The 18053-nt window shown below is 44.1% G+C and overlaps 1 protein-coding gene across 1 annotated transcript in view; it reads left to right on the forward strand.

Moving 5' to 3' along the window:
• LOC104627475 (PDZ domain-containing protein 2-like) overlaps positions 1–18053 on the forward strand; it is a gene marked incomplete at both ends in the record, with an annotated part of 49617 nt that overhangs the window by 11798 nt on the left and 19766 nt on the right. The window contains 4 exons of the mRNA XM_010295754.1: positions 1503–1645; positions 2309–2441; positions 4565–4732; positions 17685–17796. Of these exons, the coding sequence (XP_010294056.1) occupies positions 1503–1645; positions 2309–2441; positions 4565–4732; positions 17685–17796 (556 nt within the window). The remainder of the gene's footprint in view (positions 1–1502; positions 1646–2308; positions 2442–4564; positions 4733–17684; positions 17797–18053) is intronic.

Genomic DNA, 18053 nt, shown 5'->3' on the forward strand with positions numbered 1-18053 from the left:
ATCAATGCATTGAGAATCCCAGTTAAACCTGTTGAGATATTGCCCATGTGCATGACTTCCAAGCTAACAAATTATCCACAGGTGTATATGTTTTCAGGCTCAGACTTTTGGGTTACCTCTTAAGACACCTGGTTTGTTTTTCCTGTTTCTCCTACCTGTGGTCTAGGGCTTGTGTAACATTATTATTATTATTCACTTTGTTCTTAAGATACTGGCATAGATACTGACCTCTTTGTTCCTGTATCTGAAAAACTGATCTTGCATTGCATTTAAAAGTTTCAGCGTAGGGCCCCAGTGATCAGGGGAAAAAACACATTTTCTTCACTTCATAAAGACTCTGATAAACAAAGTTGGCCTAAAATCTGCAGGTTGCTGCCACAACCCTTGTGTTTGCCGATATATGTAGCCGCTCCCCTTCTCTGAAACAAGCGGCAATTTGTACATACTCTTCACAGTTTGGGATGAAATTTTAATCATCTTTGCTACTTAGGCGTTTGCATACTGTGAGAACGTTACTTGTGTGCAGAACAGACCCAGTCAGAAATAGCTGACGTGGTGCCCGGTGACTACAACACATGGCCTAAAAATTGCCTCCAAATTGTGCATTTTGCTGTCTTGCAAGATTGAAAACCTCCTAGGGTTTCTCATAATTCTGTTACCCTGTTTTTTCCTCTCTCTGAGATACCTGGCAATCGTGTCTTGCTTGCTTGCTTTTTTCTTTCCTTTTTTTGCTCTGCCGATGTCTTTCCTTGTGCCCAGTCCTGTCACTGGTCGTCATGAGAACTAGTTTTTGTTTTGCATTTCATACTGCTCTGGAGTTTGTAAAGTAGTTTTTGGATAAATATTTATACTCATTAAAACAAAAAACAAAAAAAAAAAGGTGTCCTAAGCATCGCTTATTACCTTGCTTATACTGAAAAGTTATTCTCTGTGGTGTGCAAATTTATTATTTACAGCCTGTACAACAGCTGTCCAGTAAGAAATATTTGATTGGCAGCTGATAATTTGAAGCTGCTGTTTTCTTTCCTGTGTCTCAAATTCTGCAAACCCCTCCGGAGAGGGAAAATCTGCCGTGTGATGCCAGTCTGGTCCTTGCTACAATAGCAGCTGTGCTACCCAGTGTTCAAGATCCCCCTTGAACAATGTCTTACTCCTCTGCAGCCCTGCACGGCTCATCCTTGAGTTTTGGCGAAGGGGTTTGAGGCTGCTGGTTGCTTCAGGAAGGATCAGGTGATTGAAAGCAGCACCTCTGTGTGTCTCAGAAAAACTGCAAACAGCCCTTCAAGGAAACCTCTGCGTGCTGACCCTGCTCTGTGCTGCCTCCTCCTTTCTGCCTCCTTCACCTGGACCACAGCTAACACAGCAAAGCTCAGCAAAAACACCTGTATAGCTTGAGCTATACAGATGTGTGGTGATGGTGCTAAATAGCTCCCTGCTGTACCCTCCCAGCCCTCTCTGTGTCCAAATCCAAATTCAAGGACTCTCTGCACGTTTTCTCTCAGCGAGAAGGTTGCCGCATATGGAAGATGCACATCCTGAAGGGGACGGACGGGCTGGGAATCCAGATAACAGGAGGCAGAGGTTCGAAGCGGTCCCCTCACAGCATCATCATCACCCATGTGGAGGAAGGTGGCTCCGCGCACAGGTGAGACAATGGTGGTGCCTTCGCAGAAGTGGGTGTGATGGAGCTTCCATGGCCATCGCTGTTAGCCAGACTCATGAGACAGGTGTAGGGGTTTTGCCCTCCTGCTGTGTGAGGGTGAGAATATGGCATTTTTATCTTAAAAACTAATTTTTGTGATTGGTCACTGAAGCTTCTTATAGTATGTTTAGTCCAAACTATAGACAGATCAAACACTTGCTTGGTGTAAACCAAGGAGCCTGATGGCTTGTGAGGCTTTTTCCCCAAGTCCCTTTTTGGAAAACGGGCCTTTCCCATGGGATCGGCAGTGGGTGAGTGTGGGTCGTGCAATCCGAGGTGCTTATTGCCAGCACTGGCCCTGCTCCCTGGCACGGGGGGAGATGGGGCACACTGCTGCTCCCTGACCATCTCCGGTGGGTCACAGAGAAAGTTTGAGGGGTATCAGCCCTGCAAAGAGGGTGAAATGTCTCTGGTTATAACAATGATTTCCTGGGCACACCTTTCTGAGCCACTTCTTTGGGTAACTAACACTGCACCGATTGATGCAAGCTTAGCGTCAGCCAGGTCACCGGTTGTCCATGCCTCTGTGTCCCACCGTGTGCCACCAGAGCCCGGCACCGGGGAAGGACCGCCTTGCAGCTCCATGTTCCCACTCTGTTTCCACAGGGATGGCAGGCTGACAGCGGGCGACGAGCTCCTCATGATCAACGGGCAGTCGCTGGTTGGGCTCTCCCACCAGGACGCTGTGGCTCTCCTTCGCTCGGCTGCTGGCCTGGTGCAACTGGTGGTTGCTAGCAAGGTACAGTCCTCTCCTTGATGGTCTCCTGAATGTATGTTCACAAGACTTTGTACAAGTGCTGCGTGAAAAGGGCATATTTTTGGTAGGGAATCACATGTGCACGTTTGCTTACCTAAATTTAATGCACAGCTATGGGAAATGTATTGGTAGTTGCCATAAATCTGTGGCAAATCAGCAGCATATACACCAGTCTAGTGATTTGCTTGTATTGTCGCTGTTTTTCAGCATGTAAATAAGTCAGTATTTATTCATGGAGATGTTACTCAAGTTTTGGCCAAAACCGTTTTCTTAAAATACATGCTAAATAAAGCAGGCTGTCCTCAGCCTCTTCTGCTTCCTGCCTGCACAGCCTCTGTAGCTCTCATCTCTGGTGCTATCTGTGTGCCTGAGGTCTCTTGACAATAATCTCTTGGCTTGAGTTCCTTATTTTGTCCTTGTTAATAGCTTGGAGTGGAGCTCTTGCAGATAAAGGAGCATGAAATTTCAGGGAAATGAGAGTGGAACTCATTTATCGGTCGGGCTCTTCATTCTCCTTTAATCACAGGAGAGGTTCAGGGGGTATTACACAATATTTTGTCCTTTGTTTAAGAAAATTCTGCCTACCCCCATTTGCTCTCCTCCCTGGACCACAGCCTGCTGCTCCTCCGCCTGGGTTGATGCAGGCATTTGGTGGGCAGTCCTGAAAGTGCCTGGGATCTCAGAGAAGGACCTGCCTGCAGGAGGGGACCATCAGGGCCTTTGGGGTAGTGGCAGGCATATCTTGGTCCAAAGGGACCACTTGTAAACCTACATTCCCAGGTGGAGCGAGAAGTGTCAGCAAGCCACTGTGTCAGTATTTGTAAATCTTTTCTTAGCTTCATCTTTAGGTTGCCTCAGGCAATCTGATGCAGGTTTCTGTGGGTGTAACGTCTGGATGCCTTTATGGCTTCTCGGGATGCTTTATGCTCATGTTTTTCAAGAAGAGGCTCTATCCCACCATATTCAAAAACAAGAGCCTATAACTTCTCTAGTATTTCAGTTAGACAGTGAAGTTCATTGAAGACCTTCTGTAGGCACACAGCCTGGTGTTAACTAGACTGGTGTTTATTCTGGAAGCAACCTGCTTTGACCTGAAGTAGGTACATTTTGTATTTTCTTTAGACAATTGGACTTTCTGGCAAAACATAAGGCAGTAGACTGCATAAATTTCTCTTTAAAATTATTTGCTTGTTCATGTGATGACTGCATCAAAATAATCATTATGAATAAACCTACAGCACAGAACTTCATGTTCCTGATCAGGCTGTGAATCTGTTTGGCCCATGCTCTGTGTGCTTGGACCGTTTTCATGTCCCTGGGAGGAGGACTTGGAAAGGCAAGCGGTGGGGAATCCAGCCTGTGCTGTGTCTCAGGCACTCTCAGAAAAGGTGTAAATAGGTGAAGTGTTCCCCAGCAGCTCCCTCTGGGCGTTATTTGTTGGTATGGGAAAGCAGCCTTGCAGTTTAGCGTGGTGAGCTCTCTTGAACACAGGATTTGTTCTGAAAGCAATAAAATGAGAGTCTGTCTGGCCACTGCTTTCAGCTGATGCACGTGTTTGCCTCCTGGAAAAGGTGCCAAAGACTGTAAACAGATCCTGAAGCATCAGGACGTGAGTTGGTAGGGGATCGGTGGATCAGTGTTCATTTTTTTTCTCCTAAGTAGGGTTGTCTGTGTATTATTCTTACGCATGTAGATAGATAAATGTGTGAAGGGAACATCCGCAGGGAGGGAGCAGGAGCACAGAGTGTCATTTGGGATGCAATGAAATGAGTAATGAGGTCTGTAAACTCTTGTGTCTGCTTGCAGTGACATTTAATAAACCCAAAGTGGGGAGGAGCAGGCTGCTGTGGAAGCCTTTATTTTAAATTCTCCTTTACAATATCTGAATGTTTTAGACATGTATTTGCCTGTGTTTACTATATATGCACTTTAAAACCAGGTCTGCTTTTTATAACTGGACCATTAAAGTTTGAGCACATGGGAGTGCATAACAAGGGGAGGATTGCCAGGGAGCTCTCACCTGGGCAAGTGAAATGGAACAGTTTCACCATGACTTTGGTGGTTTTCTGCACGTGATGTAACATATTTTGTTGTCTCTCTGGTAGGAATCTGCTGAAGGGGATTTTCTGAAGTATCCATCTACCAGTTTGCCAGACTTGCTTAGCACTTGCTCAGTCCAAGACTCTGTCTCTTGCACTGACAATAAGGAAAACGAAGAGCCAGAAGAAGAAGATGTGAAAGGAGTGAATGTGTCTCCTGAAAAACTGGTCGCTGTAAGTGTGGCTTTGGTGTGACGTTTTTACTCTCTCCCTTGATGCCAGTTTGCATCTGTCACGTTCTCCTACAGCCTGACACGGAGCAGGTCCCCAGGATGGGACAATCCCATCCAGCCCTTCTGTGCATGGGACGTGGGTGACAAGTTGAAATGGGGATGGTGTCTACCACAGCATCTGCCATCTCTGCTACTGTGCTGTAGCAAAGCAGCAGCACAGGGAGCAGGAGCTCTCGTGTCCTCCAAGCTATGTGGCAATCATGGTTTTGTTTTTCTCTCTGCCTTTGGATTGTTTTCCACCCACTTCCACTGCTTTTGTTGGATCTGATGCAAAGTCTCTCGCTGTGCTTATGTGTTAACAAGCTCTTCATTCCTCTCATTTTGTAACTAAACTTCTTTAACAGTTTATGATCCAAGTCTTCAAGTTTTTATTTGCTCTTTTGAAGCCAACAGACAAATTTGGGGGGAGGGATATGAATTTCTGGCTGTGAACCATTACTGAAGTTCTGCTGAATAAATGCTGCTGGTTGATAATCTCACTTGTATTCCCTTCAGGGCTGCATTAAGCAGAGATTAAGTGGATTATTGTTATTTATTTGTAATGTAGCAGCTCTCTGAAATTTCATCGTTGTTCTGGGCCTATGTTGTATTGTACAGACAAAGAATAAAATGATGTTTGCTACTCTAAAGAGCTTGCAGGCTGGTTTTCCAGAAAGGGAAAGCAGGTGGATTCACTTGAAGCTTTTATTGTTTTTTATTTTCTCGTCTTGTCTTTTTCCCCCCCTTTTCTGCAGCAATTCTAATAAATCTCTTAAACCTTTGGATGGCTCAGATGTGATACTGGTTTAGTGATTTGTTTTTATTTTGTATTCTTATACTTCCCATTTCTGAGCAAAAGACCACTCCCTTGGATGAGTCTTATGCTGTAGTCTAGCTGAAGCTGGTGTTGACTTCATACCTGCCTGTTATCTCTGACTTTCTTTGAGTCTCTGCTTATAACAGTCCTCACTCCCACACACCTATTTACTGTGACAAGTTTTGTTATTTCTGTACTGTCTTCTCTTCGATGTGACAGGGTGCCTTTTTGGGGGGAGGAAGGGAAAAACAAATAAATCAGAGATGCTTAGCATGCTGATGACGGTGTAGTGTTTGTGTGCTAACTTGAGTGGGCACCTAAGCATTCTTTTGGCTATCAAAATACTTCAAATTCTTCTATGTATCATATTTAAAATTCTGGTAATTTTTTGTGAGGCTGTGGCTCAGCAACACTTAAACATAAACCCCAGTTTTGTCAAAACTTAATTATGTCTGACTTCAGGATTCATCTCCTGGGCGTTCCAGTGACTCTATTTTAGCAATCGGTAGGAGCTGTTTGTCACTTGATTTGCTGCTGACTTTCCAGCAAGGATCTGCCTGGTTTTCAGTGGTGGCTTTTTTATCGGGTGTTTCCTTGCCCTATTAACATAATGCTAGGGGAAGCTCGAGGGAGCTTGAGGTGCACACTAGTGTGAAGACCCAGCCACATGAGCCTGCCCAGAGCCCTTCAGCAGGGACCTGGGTTGGGAGGCTGCCCCAATGTCCGTCCCAGTGCCGCTGCAGTGGGCAGTGGTGGTAGCCTAATTGATAGCCAGTTTGATTTGCCTGCCTGTTGGCACTCTCACCCCTAATGGCAACAGCTCTGTGCTTTTGTAATGCATTGCTGGGGATGGAGGGGAAATCACAGAAATCTGAGTACAATAAACACATTAGAAGAATAGCAGCAAGATTTTTTTTTTCTTCTTTTTTCTCTTTCTACTAATCTTGTTGTTGTTGTTGGAGGGGATGTAATTGAGAGGAATGTAATAAGTTATTGGTGACTCTCAGGACCTCTTCTTTTTTTGCTTGAGCTGCACATGAAATCTTTCCTCTTCTAATCCAGAGCAGAACATGTCCTTGCATTCCCCTTGTAACTGCTGTCTTAGCCTGGGGAGTGCAGACGGGGCTCTCTGCAGCCTGGGGTGGACAGTCTGTACAGTGTAGACCCCTTGGCTCTACCTGCAGCCTGATGCATCCTCATGAGATTAGGGCAGCCTGAGCTGAACTGGGCTGTGCAAATCCTGAATGCCACCAGGCAGGACGTAGGAAGGTAAATGTACATAAAAGATAAATACATGTGACTTTTTTCCACCTGGCAAGGTGGGGGGGACTTTTCATAGCAAAGCTTAGAAACTGAATTCAAGGTCAGTATGAACATGAAGCATCACATGATTTTATTAAAAAGTAGATATATGTTTACAGTCATATAAATTATTGCAAAATTGCTTTGGAAACTACTGTTCTTTGTTGGTCCCACTCTCTTGATGATACTCATGTGTTTTCTCTTTCTCTCATATATTCCATTATACTTATGCTGTAGATAAGGGTTGACAGTGTGACTGATGATTAAAGCAAGAACTAAGCTGGACCATTTTTAATTAGTGCAAATATAGTTGTTTTAGAGTTCCATGGTGGGTGGTACTTGAGGTCCGAATCAGGTAACTGAGCCTGTGGTCTCAGTTTAAGTGTCAGACCTGTTAGATGTGAAACCAATTCTTAACTCAGTTCTGGCCAGGAGTTAACATTTCTCACCAGCAGTTTCTCACCTCTGACAAGAGATTAATGGATTTTTTAGTTTACTGTGCAGGGCTTTGTAGATACTTAAAGGGGTGCTGTCAGGTGCTGGGTGCTTTGCTAATAACAAGTAATTCAAAGTGATGTATCAGCAGAGGCTTCACTGTCCCTTTTCTGACCAGCACAGTGTATGTCTAATTCCTGAGCAACTGTAGAAGATACTACGGAACTTGCAGGAGCTCTTAGGGTTGTTTGAGGTCTTCTTTCATTAACTTCATTGTGAATATAGTTCAGTGCTGGGTATTCAGAACCATAATTTATAGACATGATGGACTTGCTGTTAATGCCTTAGCACCTGATTGCTTGAAGGCTTAACCAGGCACAAAAAATAATTACTTGGAACTAATGTGTCTATTCAAATCATCATCCTTGTAGTTATTTAGAACTCAGCTGGACCAGGCCTTGAGGAACCTGATCTAAGTTGTCTCTGCTTTGAGATGGGGGCTAGGCCAGGCACCCGCAGAGCTTCCTGCCAACCTGGCTTACTCTACAATTCTGTGAAAAACTAAAAAAAATAAAAATAAATTTAAAAAAAAAAATCTTTTTAAGGAGCTGGGTGTTAAAAATATTCCCTGTGAGCAAGTTCTTTAAAACTCTTTAAGTTCTGCTCCAGGGTTTCCAGCCAGAAACATAATCTGAGCTAGCTGGCTTCCCCAGGACACAGCAGAAGAGTTTAGTGACACTTGAAAACTGTAATTTAAGAGAAGTATCACTTGTAAGCCTTACTTGAAAAGCCCCTTGCTGTGTTTCATTAATAAAAATTCCATAATACAATTTAATTGGAGCTCTGTTTTTACACAGTCTGCTTATATAAAGCCCTGTTTATGTTTAACGTGAAACAACCCTTAAAGTTCTAACTTTAATAAAACTTGTGCTTCCAGGCAGAAAAAGGATTACGTTAATATCCTTAAAGTGCATTTCTTTCAGAGCTAGTTTTGCCAAAATGTTCCTTAGCTTCAGATACAAAATACTGGGCTACAGAGTCGTGTTGTGCTAAATTGTCCTGAGGCACTTTGGGAATTTTAAACTCTTCCGCCAAATCCATATTTTGCCTTGTGCAGTTGACGTTGGTATTGTTTTAAAATACTATTTATGTCCAAGGGAAATAGGGTGCTATGATAGTATTTGCCTTTGACAATTTATTTTTAATTCTAATTCACTTTTCCTGAAGTGAAATTGAATCTGTCACTGTATGGCTGGCTGGTGGAGCAACCTGGGAAATGAACTCTAAAAAGAAAGCAGGTCTGCCAAGAATTTGCAAAGTGTCTGATGAATTAGAGGCATTTTGGGACCCCAGATAGAGGCATGTGCCATTCTTAGTGGCTTCAAAAGTTTGCCTATTTTTCTGGTAGCGCTATGTTGTTCAGTGTATGGTGATCTGAGTACTTTATTTATATACTTCAGTGACCAGCTTCCTATCAATGGCTTGAAATTCAAAAAAAGTTATGAAACACAAGAAGACGGTGTCTACCTTGAGAGGTTTGATTCTGTTGTTGCTAGAGGTGGGAAGGGAAGGCCGGGGACTGTTCCTCGTACTTCACTTAATCTTGTGCTCTCCCCTGGGTATCTGCTGCTCGTGATGCTGGAGGCAGGACCCTGAGCAGAGTCTATTCCATGCAGAATAGAATTGTACAAAAGTCAAATTTCTTATTTGGAGAAGGAGGTCATTGTTAGCCCTACTTGCTGGGGGGGAGCTGGCAGGGGAGGGGATTTGCCTCCCCATGCCCAAGCTCACCATGCAGGCAAGCCCGGGGGACACAGCCTCTGGCAGCATCCCCAGCTGCGTCAGCCTCTGCTCCTTTTGCTCATATTTAATCATTTTGCGTTGACTTGAAGTACTTGATGTGTACCTTCACGTGAACTGTGGGCACATTGCATGCGGAGGTGACCGTGACCCAGCAAGGTCTTGATCCTCCTACAAGTAACAGAAACAGGATGTCTCCGGTTAAAGGTTTCTTGCATGAGCCTGGTTTCCTTATCCCTGACAAAACCCACTTGTGTTTTTTGCAAGACATTTAGCTGAAAGTGGGTAAATAAACCTGTTTTGTGAATACAAAGAAATGTATTTGTTTAACCCCCTTCCCTCCCCATTTTTATTTTTTATCTGAGCCATAGGACTGCATAGTTATTTTCTGTTATGAGCCTTTCTGTCTTACCAGGGAATCCATACATAATTACCTGTAGCCATGCAAGCGTAATAAGGAAGAGGATAACAATGCCATAAGTTTAAAAACACTTTTGGGGTCAAAAGTTCTTCTGGAAACACTGGGAGAGAATTTCAGAGAAAACATTAGCACTGAGAAGGAACAGGAAGCATAACTCAACAACTAAATGTGTGCAGAGCATGGGGAGGGACCCTCATTACTTGGAGGACTTGAGCGTAGGTTCCCATTAGGGCACTGCTGTCTTGAACGAGATTGCTGAAAGACGACTCACTCCTCAAACAGCACTGCATGGCTGGGAAAAAAGCAAGAAAGAGCTTTTGCTGGCAGAAATCTGCTTTGCAAGGAAATGCTTTACTTGGTTGGGAGGAGAGGATGAAGAGCCTGGTGTGAGGCTCAGTTGTGTCCAGCCCTTGTCCTGGAGAAAGGTTTAATAACTCCTTTCCTCTTCACGGTGAGGGCTGGCAGTGTTTGCAGATCCTGCCTCGTGCCAGATCACCCTTGGAAGGGGCAGGCGAGGGCAGGGTCCAGCCACACCTTAGCATGGCTTGGAGCTGCTGCTCGGTTATAAATGCTGTGTTTGTTGAAAGTCTGGCAGCACTGTACCTTTCTGAGATTCAGTCTTGTCCAGCATATCTGTGTATCTGTGCCTGTGAAGTGCCCTTCACTCATGCTGTAGCTAAGCAGACACAGTGGGTCCTACAGTGACTCCAGAGAACTGGGGAAATGCAAGTTTTTAGAGTAAATGTAGTTAGGAATTTGGACAAAAGAAAATGACAAAATATTTGGGGATCAAATCTTGTTCACCTAATGTGGCTGTTCTTCTTGTCTTGTTTCCAGAAGCCATATCACATTAAATTGCAATTGCAATTTGTCTTATTGCTGGGGGGATGTTCAGTGATGGGCTGATGGTGGTAAGGGCTTGGGGAAGGTGTGGGCACACATCTCATGAGTTTGGGGAGGAGGAGGAGTGGTGAAAGGCCCCCGGGGGGCAGTGTCATTGAATTACTGTTTTTCACATGTTCTAAAATCCACCTGTCAAGGAGACATTAATGTGAATGTGTTCTTCAGGTCAGGAAGGAGTTTCCCAGCGGCAGTCACATCCTTCCCTGTGCTTGGCTCCCAGCCCTTCTGGGCCACTTGCTACTGCCACCGTGTTAAAGGCAAACCCAGTGAAAACTGTTTCACTCAGAGGCCAGTACTCTGAACAGAGTTCCCTGTAGATGTGATGCAGCCAACAGACTCCACAAGATCTCCTGTTGCTTGGTCTTGTGGAAGATAACCTTTTTGACTTGACCATAAATATCAGTGTAGACAATGCCTAGAGTTACAATTTTTGCTCTTCCTGTGTGATGTGTTTGAAAGCCAAGTCAGCAGAGTAATAGGAACACAAGTTTATCTATAGTACAGGTTCTGCGTGGTCTTTGTTTTTGTGAATGAGGGTTTTTCCCATAAAGCAACAGATACAGTACAGCCTGTCTGTCCTTAGGCTGTTTGGATAACTGCCTGGTTTTGAAGGAGATGAACTGCCTTTAACGAGCTAAAAATAACCCCCTCATGGCACTGGAACAAGAGAGATGCTGTCACAGCCATGCGGTTCACAGACATTAGCAGAAGGATGGTAAAGGCTGTAGGATTTGAGAGTTAGCGCGAATGTCGTATCATCACATCTGCAGTTTGTTTATCTGCAAATTCATGAGCATGTACACAGTCCAGTCTTGGATAGACTCGGTTAAAACTCATTTGAGATGTGCTGTGCTTGAATAAATGCAGCCTGTATAATGTATGACGCTTCAGATCCTTGATTCAGGTACGATAGACACTTAATGCTTACATATTCCATATCCTCGCTTGTACTTAGGATGATATAAAATGTGGTTTTGGAGCTGAAATCCACAGCTCTCCACCAGCTGTGGGAATGCTCTCTGCAGCTATTGGTTGACTTCAGTATTAGGAAGGTCTTGCTTCATTCTCAGGAGAGTTGTTTATTTTGAGGACTGTTTATTGCTTGCTTTGTTCCTCACCATGAATAAAAAGCTTGTCATTTAAAAAAAAAAAAACAACAACCAAAAACGGAAGCAATTTTTTGTTTGTCATGATGCATAGGCTCCGGATTTGTGCTAAAGCCATGAACTGAGCATTTATTAAAGAAAATAATGGAGGAACTGGACCACGTTTCACACAACTTGAGTTCCATGTTTGTCTCCTCTGCTTACCAGGACCAATCTTCTGGGACCTCTCTGCCGCACATGGAGACATCTCGTGGGCAACGACTAAACTGCATGCAAACGAGTCATTCTTTTTGATGTTTGGTGGGGAAAAAGGATAAAGCATAGAAAAGAAAACAGCAGTGATCTGTTTGTGCACCATTTCAGAAATGCATGCATTTGATTTCCTTTAGCTTAGAAGCTGTTTCTAGTGAAAATCATAATATATGGCAGACGAAGAGTAATCTGGTCCAAAAAGGATTGGGAACTGTTTAACTGGGATCATCTTACTATTTCCAAGGCATGTGTTGTCTGTGATCTGTTTCTTGGAGAACGTAGCTGCATTAGCCATTTCCTGAGTTTCCTCCTATTTAAAAGGATATTTTAAAAGTTTTGTCTCTTGAAAACATTATTAATTTAGCGACTGTTTGGGAATCTGAAAATGAAATCTGTTTTGCTTAACTGCAGCCCTGACTGTAAATATAACATTGCACCAGTGAGTCTTTGAAGCCAGCACAGCTGGGATCCTGCTACATCGAGAACCTGCCAGCATCCTCTGGGCCATGGTCAGCACATTGGGACTCCTGTTATCAAACACATTGGAAGAAGGTTTTGGAGTGTCTTGTACAAAATAAATAGAGTGTTCTGGAAGACGAGAGCAACTCAACTCTGCTGTAGTGCATTTCCAGTCTGTTTGCTGAGGGTGCATGGGCAGATGCTGCTGGCTTTGTGCTGGTGGGTGCCAGGTTATGTCACAAGTGCAGGTTTGTGTATGACTACTCTACAGACTTCGCAAAGAGCAATAAAAATAACCGTTGTGGTTTTGTACCTCCTGAAGCTGACAGTAATGCTCTTTCTAGCAACTCCTGCATTACCATGAAGGCTTAGGGTGGCTTTTGAATGCGGGCGTTTAGTAGAGTGATAGACAAGGCATTCTTAGAGACCACTTTAAAGGCTTTTGTTTTGTTTATTTGGCATTTCCACCTATTCAGAAAACAGGGCAGCTCCAGTTCTTGACTGTTTATCAGATTTCCTGATCCCCTGCTGCACATGAACCGCGAGTTTTCTAACACTTTCTTTATAATTAGGTAATGAAGGCCTCAGGTTCGCATCCCCTTTGCCTGAGCAGGAGGAAGCACAGGCTGCACCCGGTGATACCAGCACGGGTAATTCCCAGGCAAGCTGCTGGGGAAGGTGGCTGGTGCTTTGTTTCACCGGTGGTGCTAAATATAACCAAATCTGAGCCTGCCCTGGCCAACACGGAGAGCTGCTGTTTGCCCTGGGAGCTTCGTGCTGGGGAGGAGAAACTGGGACACCATTTTTTTCTAAGATGCCAGTTGAGGCACTGAGTTACTGCTGACATGGAGGTGATGTTTCTCCTCTTTTCTTCCATCCCTGGCTCTATTTGGATCTCTGCGTTTGTACCATGACAGAGAGGAGCAGCAATACCCTTTGTAAGAGGAGAGTCACAAAATCGTAAAGTCCTGTAGCTTGCTCCTGAAACAATTAAATCTGGGTTTAATTTGTTTCAGCTGAGGGTGCTACCTGGGCCTTGGGAGGTGCTGTGTTTCGGAAGGGTGCCTCTGGGTGCTGCAGCCCCTGGTGCTGTGCATCCTGGCTCATCCAGCTCTTTCCAACATCCAGGCAGCTTTGTGCTTGCCCTAAAACAGAGCAGTAAGCCATAGAATACTCAGTGCTGGCCAAGATTAGAAAATCCATGTCCTCTGCATCATTTGCAATGTTAATTCTGGTAAATTACAGTGCTACAGTTTGTAATTTATCTGGGAGATGGATTCAGTTAAATTGAAAGAGAGCTAATTTGAAAGTGAAGGTATTTTCCTTTCAGTGCAGGGGAAGGGTCCTGTGGAGCCCCTGCCTACAGGGTACATTTGAAGCTTAAAGCATGCTGTGCTCCAGAAAGCAATAAATAATTGCACAAATGACTGGAACAACTAGAATATTATAATAGGTCTTCGAAGAAAATCTCCAAAACTTTTGGAAAGGCTGAAGCCTCCAAGACTTCAGCTAGTCTCGAGGGACTAGGAAGAAAGACTGTGCAGGGAGCGGGTGAAGCCAGGTTTGCATCGGGTGCTCCGCACCCTTCTCCGAAGGGGCTGGTGCTAGCTGCTCTTGGAGACTCATGGGGCTCATCCTGCCGGCTGCCCCACAGACAGCAGCATTGGGGTGTTTCATGATTAAATATGTTTGGGGTAGTGCTGCCTAAGGAAACACTATTCTGGCTGCGTCAGGACTGAAGAAGATGAGGAGTTATCCCGTGGAGCTTGTGCAAGGGCACAGCCGTTCCTCTTTCACACTGCTGTTCTAAAGGAGGGCAGTGGACTTGCTGGTGTGACTTTGCCAGTGCAGGTAGGGCTGAATTTGGCGTGCCGCAGACAGCTCAGCCTAATTCTCACTGTTTCACTCCCTAACGACCAGGTTAAACTTGTCTACGTGCTGCTAGGGCTCCTCGGCAGAGAGAGCCGGCGGGCTGTGCCGAGGGGTCGGATGGGCTCGCTGCTGGGAAAGGCGGCAGCTTAGGGAGTCCGCAACGGCAGCAGTAAAGCAGTTTGCTTATTAAATTGTATCATCCCCTGTGTGCCGCCTTGTTTTTGTAGATCGGCGACGATTGCCAAGCTGTTTGCGGTTAAACAATGCAGACTCTTATAATCCTGCTCCTCATCTCGCCTAATTAAGGGGCTGGTCACGCTGGAGCTTTGCCTGAGCGAGGGCTCTGGGGGCAGTTGTTCGTTCTGGTGCGGTGCCAGGACCGCGTGTCCGTGATAGCGCCGTTTCCTTTGAAATCAATTGAGATGTCACCATCACTTGATCCTGGAGCTACTTAATGAACTGGCAAAATGGGCTCTATTTTTAGATCTCCTTTCAAACTACAGTGCGTATTAAAGCTCCCCTTGTCCTTAACACCGAGAGGGCGTTGGGCAGGATTTATTGGTTTAGTTTAATAAGAGGCGTACAGAACTGAAATAATAAGCTCTGTTTCCTTGAAATTGAGGAAAATATTAAAATGGCATAGTTAAATCCAGGCAGCCACCTCCAGACAGTAAAGTGGTATGTGGCCAGAAGGATAAGGTGGAACTGTTTTTTTTTCTTGTCAAGTTATGAGAGAGCCAAAGATTACAGACACATGACTTCGGGGAGTTGCAGCCTTTGTGGATTGGATTCCTAAGTGTTTTCTGAGTAGGGTAAAACTCTTGGTGGTTTATTAGACAAGATCAACACTTAAAGAATATATACTTCATTGCAAATGCTAGAGTGTCTTCTCCTACATGTTTATAATTAGTGTCAGAAAAGTATTTTTGCTAAAATAAGAACTAAACACAGCCATAGGTAACTTACATGTTTTTACTTCTTATTGTAGTCTGAAGCCAAGTTGGATAAAATGTAGTTTCAGGAAGCCGCTGAGAATGTCTTGAGGCTTTCCCTGGCATTGGCATTTGTACACACATGCGCTTCTACGGATCATACGTGGTGGTGTTTGGGGGTTTGCTGTCTGCAGGTTCACAGCCTCCAGGATTGCGCAGTGATGAGGTGAAGGGACGGGGTGCACTGTTTTAATGTGAGTGGTAATTGTCTCCTGTTCTTCCTCTCACTCCCCTAGATGCAAATGTATGTAATTGCAGAATGTATCTGTAGTTGCTTCTGCTGCACAGTCAAAATAAATAAAAGCAAAAAAGCTCCAAACAAAACCCAAACTCCATGTACTAGAAACACAAGATGTACCCAATGGGTCAATCTTGAGCGCGGGCTCAGTGTGGGACTTGTCCGTGGCAGTGGTGATTTCAGCATCTGTCTGTATGCCGCTGCAGACTACCCCATTTCTTTTCCTCGTACTCTGAACTGGAGGACGTGGTCCAGCTTTGGACTGGGAGTTGTGTAGTCTCATCAGGTGTGACTGCCCGTGTCCATGCACTCTGCAGAAACAAAACAGCTCTGCCTCTCCGGACCCGAACTGGATTGTCATCAGCTCCAGAAAAGTGAGGTTGGACCCATCCCTGTCTGTTAGGACAGTTAAACAGCATGCTGACACAACTGGCTGCTTTGGTTAGGCATCCCCCCTTGTTTTCCTGCTTCAATTATTTCTCCACCACAGAGTTAATACCAGCTCCCAAGTATTGATTGTTTTTTACACCTTTAAAACTACAAGCTCTGTGATTTTTTGTGTGTTTGCGCAACTGATACTTACCTTTATACAGGGGAGGCATTCCCACTTACAAAGGGTATTTTCGCTTCTCTGGTAAAATTCAATGTAACTTTGTGTGATCCATCAAGTCCTAGCTCACTACTAAAGGGTTTTGCTGTCTTCTGGGTATTCTCTCAAGGAGGTCACGGGGAGAGATAGTGATACTTTGGCTGTAGCCCAGTCACTGATGGTTCGGGTCTCCTGGGTGAGTTTTTTAATTTGATTTCTTACGTCTTTTCTGTAATGAGTCCCTTGTTAAGATGGCCAAATTGTAAGCACTGTTTTTTTCAGACTGATGTAGTTATTTGCTTCTTTAGATGAATCCTATTACATGGAGCTGTGAGCTGCAAAGCATTTGATACTAGAAGTGGACTCTGAAGTAGGTGCTGCAGTGCCTTGAACAATCAACAAGAACCAGCTAGGATGTGCAAACTATGTGTAAACTATATGTAGCTGTTCATTGTTGAAGGGGGAGGCATAAAAAGCAGCTTCCATTCCAGTTTCCTGTTATCTGCCAGTTTCATATTTTCCTAAAGTTTTTACCCTTTGAACTGAAATCACAAAGTCTAGACTGTGCAAAAGATAAATTTTGGCTTTCTTGGTTTGGGATTAGAGAGACTGGGGGATGGCAGGCAGGTTCTTAGGAAAATCCTGCTATTTTTAAGCTTGAATAGTGGAAGTAGAAAACACTTTAACATTAAGAATGTGTGGTAATTTGGGTGGGAATTTTTTTTTTAAACTGACTTCCAGCAGTTTATATAGTACATTAAAAGTATAATGCAACCAGTAAGTAGTTGTACAGGAAATTTTGTTATCCTTGCCATGAGCTCTCTGAATAATTGCACAGAGGGTGCATGACGGGTGATGGGGTGAAAATACAAAAGAATTAGCGTGTGCTGGGGAGCGTGTTGAGGATTGCTGTGTAGTGGCACATCTAGGAAAATGTGACTGCTGTAGCTTGGTAAAGGAAGCAGTGAGTGGAGAAGGGTGTCACCAGGGTCTTCCACAACGCATGGGTTGAGTAGAGTCTTTGCACTCAGACCATGTGGAAGCAGGACGCAGGGTGCATGTGGCCATGCTGCTGTACATCGTCACCTTGTATGGTCACCTGCCTCTAGGCAAACGAGGTGGGTAAACAGACACCTCCAGTCTCGATGCATTTACTCAGGGTGGCGGGGTCACAAGTCCACGTGTAAGTTTAAGTTGAGCATTTCCAGGCTTTTAAGTGCTTAGCTGTGTAATCTTCATAACTTTCTGTTAAGTTAGCTTTTCATCCATTATGCATCGGCATTCAGCTCCAGACACAACAGTAAAATAACACTTTCTCGAAGCGGTTTCCTCTGTAAAGACGTGATGTCTCTGGAAGCTTGCTGAGCTGAACAAACTGCAGTAACATCTATGTTAAAATTTTGTTAAATGCTTGTGGAAGCACCTGAACAAGGTGCTGTGGATGTTGGAGGCACTCTGGGGCAGTTAATATGGTACCCTGCAGAGGATCCCTGGCGATACTGGGCTGTAAATGTACCCATCGGTAAGATTTGCAATAATGTCCAAAGGCATTGCTGAAAATTACTTACAGAAACGTCTGCTGGTTTAATACAATGACATGTTTTGAAAAAAAAAGGTGATGTGCAGTGGAATTTTTGTCCCTTAGTAAAAATGAGAGGAATTCCTTCAATTTCTCTGGTTTACAAGTAAATAAGTTTTTGGGGTTTTTTTATTTTTTTAATTTTTTAGGTGATGGAAACAGAGAAGTCTCAAGATCCAGCTTGTGCAGAAGTGTCCAAAGGAAACAACCAGAGTCCAACTCTGGGAAGTGGCATACTGAAATACAGAAGTCGATCCCAAGGTAAATCTGGGTTGATAAAAGATAGCAATAGTAAGATTTTTATGCTATGTGTTTATTTTAGCTCTAAAAGGGAGATAGGTTTTCTTTCCTTTGGAGATCATGTTAGTTTAATTTGGAAGGAAAATCCCAGCTGTAAAATGTTTCCATTCAGCCTCAAGTTAAACTATTGTATGGACAGAAAGATGAAGCAAAATTTTTGAAGCTTCTTTCTTTTCCTTTTTTTTGTCCTCTCCTCTCCTTCTCCTCTCCTTCTCCTC

Source organism: Phaethon lepturus, unplaced genomic scaffold (assembly GCF_000687285.1).
Source record: "Phaethon lepturus isolate BGI_N335 unplaced genomic scaffold, ASM68728v1 scaffold4941, whole genome shotgun sequence".
NCBI classification, from domain to species: domain Eukaryota; kingdom Metazoa; phylum Chordata; class Aves; order Phaethontiformes; family Phaethontidae; genus Phaethon; species Phaethon lepturus.